The 18,619-nt window shown below is 39.9% G+C and overlaps 2 protein-coding genes across 13 annotated transcripts in view; one reads left to right on the plus strand and one right to left on the minus strand.

Moving 5' to 3' along the window:
- The window catches only part of HMBOX1 (homeobox containing 1), a 162,472-nt gene extending 159,683 nt beyond the window's left edge, over window positions 1-2,789 (minus strand). For 8 of the 12 annotated variants that reach the window (XM_084886441.1, XM_084886438.1, XM_084886440.1 and 5 more), the window contains exon 1: window positions 2,488-2,788. The gene's annotated coding sequence lies outside the window, so the exon portion shown is untranslated. Of the gene's footprint in view, window positions 1-1,246; window positions 1,309-1,608; window positions 1,841-2,487 lie in introns of those variants that run through there. The other 4 variants (XM_084886435.1, XM_084886434.1, XM_084886436.1 and 1 more) reach the window with 4 other exon arrangements.
- Window positions 2,790-3,177: 388 nt separating this feature from the next.
- Window positions 3,178-18,619, plus strand: part of INTS9 (integrator complex subunit 9) — an 80,721-nt gene continuing 65,279 nt past the window's right edge. Inside the window, exon 1 of the mRNA XM_084886394.1 lies at window positions 3,178-3,284. Within this exon, the coding sequence (XP_084742520.1) occupies window positions 3,276-3,284 (9 nt within the window). The 5' untranslated portion in view covers window positions 3,178-3,275. The remainder of the gene's footprint in view (window positions 3,285-18,619) is intronic.

Genomic DNA, 18,619 nt, shown 5'->3' on the forward strand with positions numbered 1-18,619 from the left:
GCAAATGCTGTTATTTTGTTCCAACTCTCAATAAACATTTTAGTTTTATTTCTAAAACAATTATTGAACATTTTAATATTGTATGTCTAACAGAATACCTTTCGGCAAAAAAAAAACAAACAAACACTCTATTATGTAGTTATTTAGGATTTTTTTCTAGTTTTTACAAAGTAATGTTTCAGGTTAAGATAGAAAGTTAAAACAAAAATATTCTGGAAATGCTAGTCTATAACAAACTAAAGGCTCCACTTTGTATCAACATATTTTGTATTGTAAATTTGAGATTTAGAAGACATCAATTTTGTTTCTATTCAGGTCAATCTCAATATATATGCTACCTCATGCGTACAGTCAGCTTGTCTGTGAGAACTATCAACTGCAGGAATTTCAATTTGAAGGTTATAAAACATACCATAAAATTGCATACTGTATCTATGTGACTTTCAGTTTTATGGAATCTAAGGTCTTTTACTGTTAGGTTCAACAACTGATTAAGTTTGCAGCCAACTATGTAAATACACTAAATTCTCAACAGTCTAAAGAGAAATTATGCCAATTCCTTTGGTTATTTAAAAGTCTATTACACTAAAAATCTGTCTCTTGAGAAGGGATATTGATAAACTTATATTTCAGACTGAAGGAAGTACAGATTATCTTAAATTCTCCTGGTGTGATGTTATTAAATATTAAAGACTGTGAGAAACATGTTGCAGTCCCTTCCCTTTATAACTCTAATTAAAACTTGAAGGGGAAAAAAAAAATCAGAATTCAGATTTTCCAAAACGACTTATAAACATAATTCAGCTAGCTCTACCAACTCGGTTGCACTAGTTTTAAAATTAAGTTTCATGCAAAGCACTGCAACCTTGATGTGACAATTACCTGTGGCTAAATGCAAACCAAAAACAAGTGCAGGTCCTTTCCCTCTCAAGACGTATGTCACACACAAAACCACCACAAAAAGCACAACCGGATTAGCACAAACTAAACAAACGGGCACAGGAGGCAGTATGTCCCTCCAGGAAGAGAAATGTACAATGCCAAGAAAAGAAAGGAAGGAAGGAAGGACTTCAGGAAAGAAGAAGGAAAGGAAGGAAGGAGGGAAGCAGGGGAGGCAGAGCGGGCTGTACAGCTGCAGGATCTCAGATCACTCCACCCTGTAAGAGACACGAGGGTTTTTAAGGCTTCAGGGCAATTTCATAAAGCAATCACTTTTATACCATTCAACTTTACAACAAACGGTTACCTCGAACGCCAGCGGCATTCTCCCCTCCACTCACCCAGTGACTCCTCACTCTCCGGTGCCGGCTTTTTCAGACAAATGCGAGGCAGAACAGGGTGGGGTACAAGAAAAATACAAACAGCGCCTTTCAGCGACTCTGTTCCTCTCCCCCAGCCCCCCGCCCCTCCAATAATTTCCAACAGTTTTCCCTTCCACGAAAAGAAGTCGCCCTATCTCAAGAAGCACAAGTCATTCTGTGTTTGGGAGCAGACAGAGATGCACACACATGCATGCCAGCACTCCGGACCGCGCGACCCCACGCGCCCGAAATCTTAAGTAACGTTTCATGTACATTGAACACCGAAGCGGCGACGGGCTGCACCTACCTGCTGTTTTTGGGGGGAGAGGGTGGGCGGAGGACTCCTTTCCAAGGAGCCCCAATCGTGTAACCAAAACACGGTTCCGGAATCAAATATTAAAGAACACTTTTCCTTTCCCACCTCATCGCCCGACTCAAGGATGTAAAAAACCGTCTCCGCACCGCCTCCCTCTCCACGGCCCTCCCGCCCGGAGTTTGGGGTGGAGATGTGTCCCGGGAGGGGGACGGCGGAGGGGCGGAGGGAGGGAGGGAGGAGGCGGGGAGGGCGAGCGGGATCGGGCGACCGGACGCAGGCAAGTGGCTAACCCCGCCGCCTCGCACCGCGGCGCCAGCCCGGAGGTCCGAGTCCCGCACCGTCTGCCCGTCCGTCCGTCCGCCCGCCCCTCTGCCCAGGCCCAGGGCACGGCCAGGACTCCGGCTGCCCAACTTCCTATGGCCAGACCCGTGTTCCAAGCGAACATGTTACACGAGTGCACGTCACCCAGTTTTAAACCCACAGCCACACACATCACACGCCTCCAATTCACCTTAACAGTTTCCCAAACTCCCAAGGAGGGGACCCCCGCCCCTCCAGGGTTCAGAGGAGACGAGGAGGAGAAGAGTTGGGGTGCAGCCGACGCCTTTCAATGACCGCCCCCCACAAACTGCCCCGCCCCAACCCCGCACCCTGCGTCCGGGTCACCCACTCGGAAGACCCCCGCTTCCTCCCTCCTCTCAATCCGGCCGCTTCGGAGACCCAGCCCCAGCCCACTCACTTTCTCCCCAAAACCCCCGCAAGAAAAAAAAAAAAAAGAAAGAAAAAAAGAAAGAAAAAAAAAAGTGGAGAGAAAGAAGTGAGAAAAAAGAGACTCGAGGTGAAGTCCGGCTTTAAAACCGCTCGACTCACCTCGGAATCGTTGCTGAGTTCTCTCCGCGCGGCACAGCCCCCTCCCCAACGTCCCGGTGCGAAGGGCTGAGACCGGGAGGAGGGGAGTGCGGGAGGGGGAGGGGTGTCTTCCGCGCGGGGAGCCGGTCGGGAGCGGACTGGGGAGGGGTGGAGGTCCGCGCAGGAAGAGGAGGAGGGGGAGGGGAGGCCCCTATCTCCCAGTCTCCCCCCTGAAAACCTCCCTTGTCTCAATCACATCAGACTGACTGTCTTTGTCTGGCTGACAACCGCCATATTGATATCAACAGCCCCGCTCCCACCTGCTGCAGCCGGGAGGCCCTGGGAGTTGTAGTTCCTGCCTCCCCTGAGTAAAAGTGAGGGACCCTGCGTCCAGAGACTCCGGCGAACTACAACTCCCGGCAAGGAGCGCGCCCACCGGGAGGCGGGGAAAGGGGCGCCAGAGCCGTGGGAACTACATATCCCAGAATACCATGGGTACCAGGCCCAGACTGTGGGCATGATATCACGCTGGGGTGGAGAGGCAGGATGAATTAGCGGCCGGGATGAATTTGAGCGGAGGGAAGGAGGTGTTTAGAGAGAAAACGGGAGGAAAAGGAAAGATAACTAATAGTTTTCTGGATGTCTGGAGGCATGACTACATTTCCCATGAGGCCCCGGAAAGGGGCGCAGGGAAGAAAGACTACAAGTCCCGCCATGCTCTCCTCGGGCGAGCGGCGGAGCTTGAACCGGAAGACGTGTTCTGGGTTTGAGGAGTCCAGTGGCTGCTGTGGAACAACCAAAAGTCCAATATGAAGCTGGTAAGTCTCTTCTCCTAGGTGAGGGGGCAATGGTTATGCCATATCCTTTGGACTTAGTCGTTGCCACCTGGCGAAGGGAACGGTGTCTAAAGGGGTGCTAATCGGGGGACTAGAAAGTGGGGTGAACTAAGGAAAGCTGTTTGCTGTTTGAGGGGGTTAGGATCACACCTCCCCACCCCACCCCATACACAGCTGCCAGGAGATCCTATACATCCTTGGTGGGTACCGTTGGTTAGATAAGTGGTTGGCTGTGACATTTCTTCTCCGACGAACTAAGGCGGGCTTGATGAACCAGGTTTGGCTTGTTTCTCAGCTGCCACGTGAGTGTTGACATAGGTTGTTAATTTCTTCCCACGCAGTTGGCGTCTAGCGTTTCTTCTTACCCTTGTTGAGGCTTTGGTTACTTTGGAGTATAGGGTAGAAAATGCTGGACAGAGGGCAATTATTAAATTTTCTGTGATAGACTCTTAAGTGCACTTGGGATTCAGAGAAGGACGAGGGCAGGGTGTGCCCCTGGAGGATTTTTGAGGCTTTAAACCTGTATGGCTTGCGTGTTGGTAGGTTGAGAGGAAGTGTTAGCACATTACAGGTGGGTGCGCCCTTCTAATTGCTAGATGAAATGCTGCCGATTCGTGAATTGCTTCATAAAGCCAATGAGATCTTCAAGGTGAAGTAAAAAGACATCCCAGTCCAGGGATGGAAGGACTTCATGACCCAAAGTTAGATGGCATATGCCAGTATACCTGGAGTCTGCATCACAATACTCAAAACTCCTGGCTTCTGAGAAAACTCAGACCTTTATTTGGAGTCATTTTACTATCATTGTGCACGCAGACCTAACTAGTTTATTCCAGCTGTGTTGAATTAGTTATCATAATTAGGAGAGAAGAAAAGCATGTGTGAGGCTGTACCTTTTAAAATCGTGTTCCTGTAGCCAAATATTGTCAAGCTTTACTTTCTGTAACTTTTACTTTATTTTTAAATATATTTTTATTGATTTCAGAGAGAAAGGGAGAGGGTGAGAGAGATGGAAACGTTAATGGTGAGATAGAACCATTGATTGACTGCCTACTGCACACCCACTATCAGGATTAAGCCTGCAACCCGGGCATGTGCCCTTGACCGGAATTGAACCCAGGACACTTCAGTCTGCAGGTTGACGCTCTATCCACTGAGCCAAACCGACGAGGGCATCTGTAATTACACACACACACACACACACACACACACACACACACACAGCCCCCCCCCCCCTTCCATTTATATAATTACTTGAACATACTTTTTCAAAAGACACACACCCCTTTGGTAATTACCATGCTGCAGGTATATACTTACTTGCTCAGCAAAGTGCCAACTATTTTTTTTTTAAACTGGGAGAAAGTATTAAAAGTAGATTCAGCTCCAAAACTGTCTCTATTTGAAGCTGTTTATGTAAGGGGAGGGCACAGATCAGTAAACCTTGAGAATATCCAATTTGCTTCTAGGTTGGTGTGCTAGACACTTGAAGAATGCAGACTTGAAAGTTACCAAGAAGCGTGCAATAATGAAGGTAGAAAAGTAAGCCAGCACTATAATTCCTGATAACACAGAGGCATGTGTAGGGCTTGGAGAACTGGGAGAATGATTGAGAGGCAGCTTCTTGGAAAGGTGACTCTGGAATTGATAAGAAGGATGCGTAGGCTAGGGTCTTCCATGAAGAGGAATCAGCTTACGAGCAAAAAGCTTTCGCCTAAATGGTTGGAGCACAGACCATGTGTCTTCAATAAAAGATAAATTACCCTGGTGTGCTTGATGCGAAGGTATGCAAGTGTGAGACAGTTTTCCCATAACAGCTCATTTGCTGAGGTTATCAGAGAGCCATGGTTTATTTGACAATTGTGAATTTATTCTTGTATTATTTATTTATTAGTAATAATTATAACCTGCATGTGTTTTTTTTTCCATACAAACAACTGTAAACCTACTTTTGGCCACCCCTATACTTTGGTTTGCTCAATATATCCTCCTGCTTCATTTATTTAGAGATGTGAAATCATGGAAGGGAAAAAAGTAGAAACTTCTTTTTTTCCTTTAAGAACCAAAAGATAGCTCTAGGGAAGTGTTAAAAACTCATTTGGGCCCAGGCCAGTTCTGCTCAGTGGTTAGAGGGGTCAGTTCTGCTCAGTGGTTAGAGGGGTCTCAGGTTAGGGCACATACCTCCCTGGTGAGGGCACATACCTCTGTTGCAGGTTCCCCAGCCCCAGTAGGAGTGTGCAGGAGGCAACCAATGTACCTGTCTCTCACATTGATGTTTCTCTCTCTCACCCTCTCTTACCTCTCTCCCTCTTTCCACCCCCCCCCCACTCCCTTTCCTTCTTTCCTTCCTTCTTTCCTTCCACTCTCGCTAGAAATCAATGGGAGAAAAATCCTCAGGTGAGGATTTAAAAAACACACCAAAAACTCATTTGGTAGTTAATAGATGATCTGTAATGCAGAATTTCTATCAACATAGCAAAGTGGTTTCAAAAATACTGCCAGTAAATTAGATTCCTTTTGTGTGATATGCCTCCTGTAGAGTTATAATAAATATTCCCATGGCCTAAAATGTTTAACTTTGTGTGCTGCTCCTGGAATATGTAGTAAGCCATGTTTTACATTTATTTCATGAAACACAGAAATACATTTTATTGAGCACATTCTTGGGTTTGAGATTATGACTTCCAAAATACCCTTCCCAGTCTGTGACCACATCTTACTCAGTCTTCTTCTGTTTTTGAACAGGTCTGTTTCTCTCCAGTGCTGCTAATACTTTGAAGGGGCTCTTTTCACTTGACATTTGGAATTCAAAAGACGTATCTGGGCTGTCTACATTCAGCCGTTTCCCTCTCCAATCCATTTTCTACTCTGCATCCTAAAAGGTTTTAAACTGCAGGTACCCTTTGCCCTTTAGGATAAAGTTTTATCATTTTTCACATGACTGACTGATCCTCCCTACCTCTCCAGGTTTGTGTCTAGCCCTCATCTCCATTGTTCTCCCATTTCCAATGATTTTACACATCTCCCAGGTTCCTCAACTTCCCCTGCTCTCTTTTGCCTCTGGGACTTCACAATATGTTCCATTGCCTACACTTTCTCCCTGCCTAATTTCTTTATACATTTCAGTCTCTGTGGAAATAGTACTTCCTCTTCCAGCCAGTGTGGTTCAGTGGTTCGGTGTTAACCTATGAACCAGGAGGACAGGGTTTAATTCCCAGTCAGGGTTTGATCCCCTGTAGAAGGAGTGCAGGAGGCAGCCAATCAGAGATTCTCTCTCATCCTTGATGTTTCTATCTCTCTTTCCCTCTTCCTTCCTCTCTGAAATCAATAAAATATATTTAAAACGTTTTTTTAAATAGCACTTCCTCAAGGTTTCCTTTAATTAGGTGCCCACCCCTCTCAGATGCTTCCATAGCACACCTCCTTTTGTAGCATTTGTGATGATTGGTTTTATTTCCTCCCTCTTTTAGACTGTGTATTCCCAAGGTCCAACATAGTGTAACACCACTGAATAGTAGTTGGATAATATCTGAAGGTTTATCAAAGTCTGTAAATATCATTGAGAAAAGCTTACGGGGTCAAGTTAAAACATTACAGTAGGCTGTAACATTGGAGTGAAAAAACAAAATAAATGCTACCCCTTATGGAACAATTACTGTGTGCCAGGCACTGTGCAAGGTTCTTCTTAGTCAGTGGTCCATTTAATCCTTTGATCTAGGCCCCAGGGATGATAGTCCCATTTTAAAATCTGAACTCCAGAGAGGTGATGTCGTTCAAAGTTACCCAGAAGAAAAAGGCGGTACAGCCAAGGTCTGAACCCAAGATCCTTCCTCAAGAGTCTGCTGCTTGATGAGGGCAAGGACGCCAGCACCCTGCCCAGCCGCCCTTAAAGAGAGGAAGCCCGGGTGCAGACTGATAGCTTATTCGAAGCTGTTTTTTCTTGATGATTATAGTTTGCTACAATTCTGTTAGAACATATGGGTCCAGGGGAGTAAAAATAATCAAAGGATCACTGCGGAAAGCCTTTAGGTCTGGTACCTTGGAGGCTCTGGAGAGGATGCAGTGGGAGGCACGTTCCGAAGGGAAGGAATCTCCTCACCTCACCTTCCCTTGCCTCTCATCCGCCCTTCAGGGCTAGTTTTAAAATTATCTTTAAATTATGGTTTGGTTAACTTAAGATCTTAAAAGATATTATTGGCAAAAAGTTGAAGTTTGGAAACTTTCTTGATAATACAAAGGACTCCATATAAGATCATACCAGTTGAGTGCCCAAGTTATTTTTTTTACTACCCACATTAGCCTCTGATACCATTTATAGTTCTCTAACTTTACACATTCTCCTGGTGGCTTTTTACACACCCAAGGGAAGACAATATATGTCATTATAATGTAATCCTTAAAAATCTCCTTCTTAGATACCAACTGAACAGATTTTAGGGACTGTCTATAATATGATGCCATATTCAGGGAGCTTTATCTAACTGAAGAAATTCATTAGTATCTTCAGGGAACCAGAATTGTTTTAAAAAGGAACAGGAAAATTAAAAATGTGTCCTCTGAATTAGCAAATTTTAGAGCATGTTCTCTTTTAGTATAGATTGAGCCCAATTGGGTACACCCTGATGGCCAATTCAGCTAAGGATAAGGAACTAGAATTCACCAGGTAACTTACAAAAAAAACAAAACAAAACTGAATACACTGACAGAAATTGACTTTGAAACATGATGACAAGGAATTTAGCCATTCAAATAGATGAAGGTTAAAGTGAATAAAATAATAATAATAATAATAATAATAATAATAAGCAGCTCGAGAATGCAGCATGTGTCATACATCAGCAGTCACCAACCTTTCGGACCTCACAGACCACCAATGGTCCGAGGACCACCAGTTGGCAACAGCTGCTATAGATAGTTCCAGAGATGGAGAGAATCCTCTAATCAACTCAGTCAACAAAGATGCAACCACAATATACCGTTGGCATTCAAAGTTTTAATATTTTCCACATTGACTATTATATTTGATCCCACAGATTGATGACAAGGAATTATTTGTAATTTTGCTGAAGCACAAATTTGAATGTGACTTTTAAGATGAATTGATAATCCTTTATGAATGGTTCTGATTGCCTAGGAATCTATGGATCTCTGAAGTTATTGTTGTTCTCTTGTTAAAGGTCTGAAAGAAAGCTCATTTAAATGCTTGCTATGCTATACTTTTTTTTTTTAATTTGATGGAGGAAATTATATGCTGTAGTTGTATTTATAAATTTAAAAACTCAAGAAAGCCCTAAGATATATTCTTTAGTGTTCTATGCTCCTTTGTACAAAATGCTATCTCATTACTACTGGCTTTGGGGGAGGCTCAAACTTTTAACTGACCATTTCTCCTAGGAAAAGAGATGGAGTAAAGAAGTGGATTCTTGGGTTATTCCTAGTGGAGCAAAACAAAATAAAACAAAACAAAAAAACAGGTGGAATTGAAGTTTGTATAGAAGACCTTTGCTTGAAAGGGGCAAATCCTGTCCCAAGGTCAATTGAACAAATCTTTAGAAAGGTGTGGATCTGAGAGGGATGGATTCTTTCTCCAATTTACAGAATTTCGGAGTCCTTTTGGCTTCTTAGAATTTGGATTAATGGAAAATCGCTTGCTGTAAATTACAAACATTCACACATTGACTGATGCTTAATTCACCCATTGCAGTAAGATTGTTAAAATGTCAACATAACTTTCACTATCTTTTCTGGTTTTCTTTGCTGGTTGATTAGAGTGCCCTCCTGTGTCTTTATGATGTAAAGACAATGGTTACAGTATGATAGGTTTTTTCCTCCTTTAAAATGATTTCCTCAAACTCTAAAAAGCTATGACATAAGTCCAAGTCACTTACCTTGTTCAGTAGTGTTCTGAGATAAAAAACAGGTTATTTGGGGGCATTTCAGAGCCCTAATGGTTGCTGTGAAGATTAAATCTTTTATACTTATTAAGAAAAAAAAATGTATACTGATGATAGATTTTTTTAGGGTAATAATAGTTGAATTGAAGAAAAAAAAATATATGGATGGATGGATGTATATACCACTTACTAAACAAGCAAGCCAGCAGTGCTGTTGCTTGTAGCTACACAAGCACATTTGTTTTGTGACTGGTTTGCTCCGAGTACATACATCCCTTTGCCATTTGCTGCGAAGATCAACATCAACATTGCATCCTTGACGGACAAGGGCCAAGAGGTCAGCATAGCCATGGAACTCTTAAGGCCTAGCATTGCTAATGGAGCATTCACCTCTTGGCTTGCTAACTACCAGCAGAGGCCCAGGCATGATGCCCCTCAGGTCTCCATCACCCATTTTATTCATTCAACAAATCTTCCTGAGCATTGGCTTCCTCTGTGCTCGGCATTGCTCAAGGCACTGAATAGATTTCAGCGAGCAAAATAGATTTATGAAACCAAAGTCTAGCAGGCTAGCTGTGCAATTCAAACAATATTACAGTGAACTTCCTGATGTGGAATTATCGTTGGGTACTGGTTCAGTATTTTTTTTTAATGCAATGGTCAAAAATATATTTAACTATGTCCAAGAATATGCCTTAAAGTTTTAACAGGTGTGGCCACTAGTTTACCATTGTACCCAATAGTATATGAAAATTCATTTCCCAGTCCTCGCCAACAAGGCCATCTGTCTCTTTACAAAGTGACATTGTCTTACTCAATGTCAAAAAAGTTACTGGTAACTTTTTTCTTTCAGCAACCCTCACACCCTCTTGTCTACTAAACTTCAGCCACATTTTATAAACAGAAAGTACCCAAAGGGGAGCAAATTTCTTCAGATTAAAAAAAAAAAAAAAGTTTTTTAAAAAGCATCTATGGTGTTGCTTTGAAAATGCTGATGCATGGGTGCAGTAATGAAGATGACGATATCACGTTATCAAGCAAATTGGAGAGACAGATGGGCCAAGTGTGTGTAAATGGCTGAGGAGATCCCTCGTACCCCCCAGAAAAGGGATGACCAGTGAGGTGAAGCTAGGAGTTGACATCTCAGGAAGGCTAAGAAAGAGGTAGATGCTAGAATTTGCAGATATCCTGAGAAAAGGCAGGAATGCAAACCAATGGTGGAATGGGGAATAGGAAAGACTGTAGGATAAAGGAATCGGCTGAAAGCCCCAAGTGATCACAACAAAGAACTATGTGGTGGGAACTTCCCTTTGAGAAAAACAGGAAGTTTAAGTTGTCCCTGTTTGACCAGGTAACTGAAGGAGATGCTTAAATTGTAAAACATATAAATTTATTAAAAGCACAGCTTTAACTTTCGGGAAGGTAATCAGATAGATGATGTTTTAAAAAGTGATTGTTTTCACAACATGTAAAACTAAACACCCTCTTTGCCCTTACGGCACAGTTTATTTTTCACTTATGTGTATGAAGAGAGGCAAATAATAAAATGTCTTACATTACTAAATAATCCATTTCTCAGATTTATGGCCTAAGCAGAAGTTTTCTTTCCCTATATACAATACTTAAGCACTTATCTATTCTAATAAAGTAGAGCAAGGCATAATTGCATGTTCTAACGTAGTAATTCTACCCCTATTTTTTTCAGCATGTGAAAATATGGGTAAACAAGCAGTAGTAGTAATGTAAATGGTATTACTATAATCATTACCTTTTTTTATATTTGTAAATAACTTTATTGAGGTATAATTTACCTACCACAGAACTCATGCATTTAAAGGACACAATGCAATGACTCTTGGGAAATTTGCAGAGTTAGGCAACAGTCACATTTCAGTTTCAGAATATTCCCACCACTCCAGAAAGATTCCTTGTGCTCATTAGCAGTCAGTCCAGGCAACCACTAATCTACTTTCTGTCTGTAGATTTGCCCTTTCTGGTCATTTCATATAAATTGGCTCATCCAATATGCGGTCTTTTGTGTCTGACTTCTTTCACTTAGCATAATGTTTTTGAGACTCATCCATGTTGTAGCTTGTGTCGCTCAATAATATGACACCATATGAATACACCACACTTGGTTTATCCAGGTACCAGTTAATAGACATTTAGAATGTTACCCTTTGCAGATACTTTTATTGTGTGGACTTAAGTTTTTATTTCTCTTGATTGCATAAATGCACTGGCCAGACCCTCCAGTATAATATTGAATAGAAGTGCAGACAGACGTTCTTTCCATCTTGTCCCCTTTTCTGACCTCAGGGGGGAAGCATTCAGTTTTTGTTGAATATGATGTGAGCTGTAGGTGTTTCATAGATGCCCTTTATCGAGTTGAGGGTGTTCCCTTCCAGTGCTAGTTTGTTGAGCATTTTTCTCAAGAACAGGTCTTGGATTTTATGGAATGGTTTTCCTTAGGATAGCAAGATGATCCTATGGTTTTTGAGTTTTATTGTATTAGTATGGTGTATTACCTTAATTGAATTTTGAATGTTAAATCAAGCTTGTGTTCTAGGGATAATTCCCACTTGGTCATGTTGTGTAATCCTTTTTACAATATGTGTTGCTAGATTCGGTTTGATATTTTGTTGAGGATTTTCTCAGATCCATTCATGAGAGATACCTGTCTGCAGTTTTCTTAGGCTATCTTTGTTTGGTTTTAGTATCAGAGAGAAATAGTGTTCTCATAATTGGGAAATGTTTCCTCCTGCTGTCTGTCCTGGAGGGATATGAAGAATTGATATTATTTCTCCTTTAAATGTTTGATAGAATTCATCAATGATGCCATCTGGGACTAGGCTTTTCTTTGTGGGAAGATTTTTAATTGACTATTTTTTTTTAATTCTCGAGGATATGTTTATTGATTTGAGAGAGAGAGAGAGAGAGAAAGGAAGGGACAGAGTAGAGAAAGAAGCAGAGAGAGAGAGAGAGAGAGAGAGAGAGAGAGAAAGAGAAAGGAAGGGACAGAGGAGAGAAAGAAGCATAGATGTTAGAAATATCTATTGATTGCCTCCAGTGTACACCCAAACCAGGGAAGATCCATTCTAACTGACTGAGCCACCAGACAAGGGCACTAATTCAATTATTTTACTTGCTATAGGTCTCTTCATTACTTGTGCATTACTTTTTTTTTATTGCAGTAAAATGCACATAACATAAAATTTACTATTTTAACAAATTTTTTTTCTAAATATATTTTATTGATTTTTTTTTTTTTTTTTTTTTTTACAGAGAGGAAGGGAGAGGGACAGAGAGCTAGAAACATCAATGAGAGAGAAACATCTATTGTACATCTGCCTCCTGCACACCCCCCACCTGGGATGTGCCCGCAACCAATTCACATGCCCTTGATCGGAATCGAACCTGGGACCCTTCAGTCCGCAGACCGATTCTCTATCCATTGAGCCAAACCGGTTTCAGCTATTTTAACAATTTTTTAAACGTATCATTCAATGCCATTAAGTACTTACTTATACATTTTTGTGCAGCCATCACCACCACCCATTTTCAGATGTCACTTAGCATAATATCTTCAAGATTCAACCACTCAGCCAACCAGCCGGCTTTCTTTCTTTCACCTGAGGAAATGCTTTTATCGATCTAAGAGAAAGAGAGAAACACGGATGTGAGAGTGAAACATCAATCAGTTGCCTCATGCATGTGCCCCCACTGGGGATGGAACCCGCAGCCTGGGTATGATTCCTGACGGGAATCAAACCCATGACCTTTCAGTGTTCAGGACGATACTCCAACCATCTGAGCCATATGGTCCAGGGTGGATTTTTTTTTTTTTTTTTAATTCTCTCTACAGCTACTTGTTGAGTTTTCTTATTTTAATTTTTAGTAATTTTCCCAGTTAATTCTGTTGGGTTTTCCACCCGTTTAATTTTGCAGATAATTTTTTTACACCTCATCTCCCCCCCTTATAGCCCCTCCCCCATAGTGTGATTACATTGTTTTATACTTTCAGAATAGAATAGTTTGGACTAGTCGTGGTGGTAGGCATTTCTGTTCTATTTCTGATGTGAGCGGGCATGCTGCTCAAACTCAGCATGTCACTGCTATATTGACTTTTGTCTTGAAATTTTTGTATATTTTAATTTATCTACTGTTGCTGCTTTCTTGCTAATAAAGATTCTTTCATATAGCCCAACAGCAAGTTATTTTCTAAGGGGAAGATCTATTTATGTTGTATTGTTTATTCTAGGCAGTTAATTATATCTTGCAAGCTTTTTCCAGACTTTTGAGAAAACAATGGTTTTTATAACTTAAAGTCTTAGATGGTGCATAGCAGACTCATAGAAATAAAAGACTTCTATGACCTTAAAAGAAAATTGCAAGGTTTCCTTGGAAAACAGAACAGCCAGAAATAGTTTCCCTCTCTGTACTTAAGAGACAGGCCTGATAAAGGCAAGAAATGTAAACAAAACAGTTTGTTAAAATAAACATAATTACCACACCAAAAATAATCTCAACAGAAACAAAAAGAATTTTGGAACCTTAGACAGTAGCTTATTTATTTTAAGCTATATTTGATTCACGCTCTGTAGATCCAATGGGAAGAAACTGTTGATGAATAACTATGTGATAGTTAAAACTAACAGATAAGAGAAAGAATAACAAATGTTAGTAAATGCCTATCTTATACAAAACCTCCTTGATGCTGTGGGGCATACAAAAGATAAATAACACATAGATTCTACCTATCAATAACTTACTGTTTAACAAACCATAGACACAGTATACTGTGTATATTATTTATGCATGGGGCTAAGTGTATGTAGTTTTAGTGATGGACTATGATAAAGGCACTAGTAAGGTATGTAAGATTAGAATCATGAAAGATGAATTCCAACCAAAGAATCAATCAGAGCTTCCTAGAGAAATGCAATTTGGGCTGGTGCCTTGGTTGACAAATACATTAGTGGAGGAGCGTTTTATCTTACTGTGGGTGGGAGGAACAGTTAAATTAAAAAGCATTTAGCCCTAGCCAGTGTAGCTCACTGGTTAGAGTGTCAGCCCACTCACCAAAGGATCATGGATTCGGTTCCCAGTGAAGGGCATGTACCTAAATTGCAGGTTCAATCCCCGGCCCTGGGCAGGGTACATTTAGGAGACAACCAGTGAATGTGTCTCCCCATCTTCCCTCCACTTTCTCTGAAAAAAACAATGGAAAAGGCATCCGTGGGTAAGGATTAACAAGAGGGGAAAAAAGCATTTAGATTATGTTGAGTGTTTTTGACCCTCACACACACAAGAAATAATAATAATGGAAGTGAGAGGAAACTTTGAGAAGTGATGGATGTTTCTGGATGCCTGGATAGTGGTGATGGTTTAATGGGTATATACTTATCCCCAAACTCATCGAGATATGGATACTAAATATATTTCAGTGCATTTTTACATGTCAATCATACCTTAATAAAAGTGGTTTAAAAAAAGATTCAGAATGAGACGTTCAGCTTCATAGCAATGTGTACAAAATTGGGCACATTTCTGTTTTCTCCCATTCTCCTTATTCAGAATATCAACAGTTTCGTTCAGCATGTGTTAGTAACATGTGAAAGATTTGTACATGTGATTGGAGCACTAGGTCACTGCATTTGGGACCAGGGGTAGACTTAGTGAATGTATTAGAAGTAGACGTTAGAAAGTTAGACTGAAGCCACAGTGGTGGGTTTTAAATATGAGACAGTGCTTTGGACAGTAACAGAAAGTTTAGGAGCTTAAAGTAAGAATTTAAACACCTGGAGCCTTATTCATCATCCCTTTGGAATCGGGCAAAGGAGTTCAGAAATAAAAAAAAGGTACAATTCATTGCAGTTACAGAAAACATTTTCAAAAAGTGAAATATAGTTAAAACAGGAAGCATCAGCATGCTTAGCAAATGCATCAAAGCAAAGTCAGAATTACCTACTTAGAACAAGATTTTTCTAAGCACTTGACGAAGGCCTCATAAGTAATACCAGAATTCATAAATACATCAGAATGTGAAAGATTACCAAAATTTTTATTCTTTTTTTTTTTTTTCTTTTCTGGAGAACCAATGGGACCATTTGATGGGCACCACATGCGATGAGTGCCCAGGTGGCAAAAGAGAACAGAGACACTCAGTGAATTCCTTGACTTTCGTCTTTATTGAGAAAGTTTGGGAGGATCCTATTTCTGCAGAACTGATAAATATATACATAGATATTCTGTGATAAATACATAGTCACATCGACAGGTTGTATATAGGTAAATCACTAGGATGTGTGATGCCATCCTCAAGGTATGGATATATGTATAGATATATAATTTCCATACCGTACAACGAACATAAATTATCTAGTTAATCCATGTATGTACTTACTTGTGTTTGGCTTCTTTAACGCAACATATTCTCAACCTGATCCTCTTAGCCATTTACAAGTTTTATAGCATTTTGTTAATCTTTTTTCTACTTTCTTTGCTGCAGATTTTCAATATCATTGTTCTTAAATTGCTTTTACTATTATTTAATTCATCCCAGTATTATACTTATCATTTTCATACTTTTTTCTCCTTTTAAAATGATCTTTACCTTTCTCAATCATAATCATATTATATGTTGCTTTTTACTAGCACTTTTGTCAGCCTTAGTGTATTTTTTCTTATAGGACATAATATTTGGTCATTAAATACCTGAAAACCAATCACAGGTAAAACAAATACTGTAGAACAAAATAAAATAAAAAAAAAGCATAGGTCAATCATATATGACGTTTAATACAATGTTTTTTTGTATTAAAGTGGATGGGATACAGCTTTTGCTTGGGATCATAGATATATACATAGTTCCAATGAAACTATTTGTATATCTATGGAATAAGATTAGAGTAGTACTTATTAATTTATTATTATTAACTATTTCCATCCTTATCTTCTAGCTCCTATTTCTTTATCTCCTTTCCTCTCCACCTCCTTTAAAACTTGGTTGCCAATAGAAATCTCTATGTTAATTACTCTTTATTCAAAAAAAAAAAAAAAAATCTTCTTTAAAGAAATCTAGTTAATGTTTTTGAAAAAATAAGTCAAGAGTACAGAGTTTTGAAAGTAAACAGTGAAGGTTCCAATATGATCAACCACCCTCTCCCCAGCAGTAACCACTTTTACCAGTTTGGTATGCATAGAGTATCCCCCCAAAAAAATGTATGCGCACACTTTGAATAATTATAAAGGCAGTGTTTATTAAAATACATTTCATTTTCAAAGTTGAGCTATCCACTGTTAAACTGTGTATACATTTTGGGGGGACAACCTGTATATGCTTCCAGTGAATTTTAGAAAATACTTTGATGTCCTATACACAGCTCTGAGGGCTTTTCTTTATCTGTAGTTACTTTCTAACATTTTTAAAGTTCTGGTGCCAGACAGCCAGTATGTATTCCCAAGTCAGCCCCTGCTCTCTCCCCTCTCTCACCCTTAATGTTTACTGTCAACATTCTCCCTCTTTCTGAGCTTCTCTGGGTGGGAGGGGGAGGGGTGTGGGGAGAGCTTTTTAGGACCAGTTTCTGCTTCTTGACTCATTTTTATGAAAAGCCAAGCCAGAGGACAGGATAGGCAGGCGGGCGCTGCCATAGGTCTCATGGTGTTTAGCCACTTTCCAACCAGAAAGTGACTCCTTTCTCTGCGATCACCACGCATGCTGCAGAGTTTCTGCTCGAGTGGAAAATTACCCTCTTTTTTTTTTTTTATCCAGTTGTGTAGTCATTTTGACAGTTTGTATGATTGACACATTTAACAGCTCTCCTGCAAGATAGAGAATCAAGATATAAAGCGGAATAAGTGAAAGATTACCAAATAAAATTGAAATGTATTTATAGAAGTCTCTGAGTGTGTCGGGGCCTGGCCCAAAATTCTTAGCAGGGATAATAGTATCAAATTAGGCAAATCTGGCTCAGTGGGAGCAATTTAACTCAGGGTGGTGGGGTTATAAGGCAAGGAGTCTCAGTACCTCCCTCTTTCCCTGACACATTACGAATGTTATACACCCTGTTCGGGCATGGAGCGCCTCCCAGTGAGCTACATTTATTGATGTCATTGAACGTGTATACTCTGGTGTGTTGGTGGAGAGGAAAGCTCATAAGCCTTGGAAGAGAGAGGTTCTTCATTTTGAAAAGAGGTATTTGGACTAGATGATCTTGGAATTCCTTCCAGCTTATAAATCATGTAATCTTTTATACTTTCAGAAAGTGAATTGTAAAAGAATAAAGTGGCACAGACACGTCTTGTTGGCAGATTATATAAAAGACCAAGGATTTTGGTTGCCCCAGTGAAATGGTGGGTGAGGAAATTTGAGGCCCAAAGAATTTAGGGATTCATGTGGGCTAATACCAAATTAGAAGCACAATTAGAACTGATACTTTATGCCTAGGTTAAAGGAGATGTTGGATGCTATAATACACAGCCCAACAAAATCTGACTGGCTTATTTAAGCTAAAAATAATTGTCCACTTTCAGAAACAGTTTGGGAGTTTCTTACAAAGTTGAACGTATATAACCCAGCAATCCCACTCTTTAAGTACCTATGCAAGGGAAATAAAATCATATGCCCCTCCAAAAACCTGTATGTGACATTTTATAGAAGGTTTTATTCATAATCATCAAAAATTGAAAATAACAATCCAAACATCCATCAGCTGTGAATGGATAAGCAAACTGTGGTATATCTATAAATGGAATATTTCTTAGTAATAAAAGCGAATGGTATTTGCAGAAACAAAGATGAATCTCAAAAGCATTATGCTAGTAATGTATAAGGTTTCCAAGTTGTCAATCTTTAATTCTGACCCTTCAAGTAAGAATGCAGTGACATTTTATTATGGTTTTAATTTATATTTCTTCAAGGATTAGTGTTTAGGATCTTTTAATTTGCCATCTATATTTCTTTTTCAGTGGATGCCTATTCATATTTTGCCCATTTTTATTTCATTGTTTGTGTTCTCAGGTTGAAAGAATTCTTTTTATCTTCTGTATTCAAGTTCTTTATCAAATATGCCTTTTGCAAGTATTTTCTCCTAATGTGTGTTATCTTTCATTTTCTTAAGAATGTCTTTTGAAGACCAAGTTTTAAATTTTTATTAAGTCAAATTTTTAGATTTTCTTTTATGTTTCTTGCTTTTTGTGTCTAATCTTGGAAATTTTTGCCCAACCCAAGGCACAGAGATTTTCCTGTTTTTCTAGAGTTACCCTTTCCAATATAGTATCCACTAATTGCATGTGGCTATTAAACACTCACAATGTTGTTTGTATGACGAACTGAATTTTAAATTGTATCTCAATTTAATTAATTTGTTTTTTAAAGATTGACATGCAATTCAGTTATTGAAAAAATTTTAGATATGTTAA

This window comes from Pipistrellus hanaki, assembly GCF_964339955.1.
Source record: "Pipistrellus hanaki genome assembly, chromosome: 5".
NCBI classification, from domain to species: Eukaryota; Metazoa; Chordata; class Mammalia; order Chiroptera; family Vespertilionidae; genus Pipistrellus; species Pipistrellus hanaki.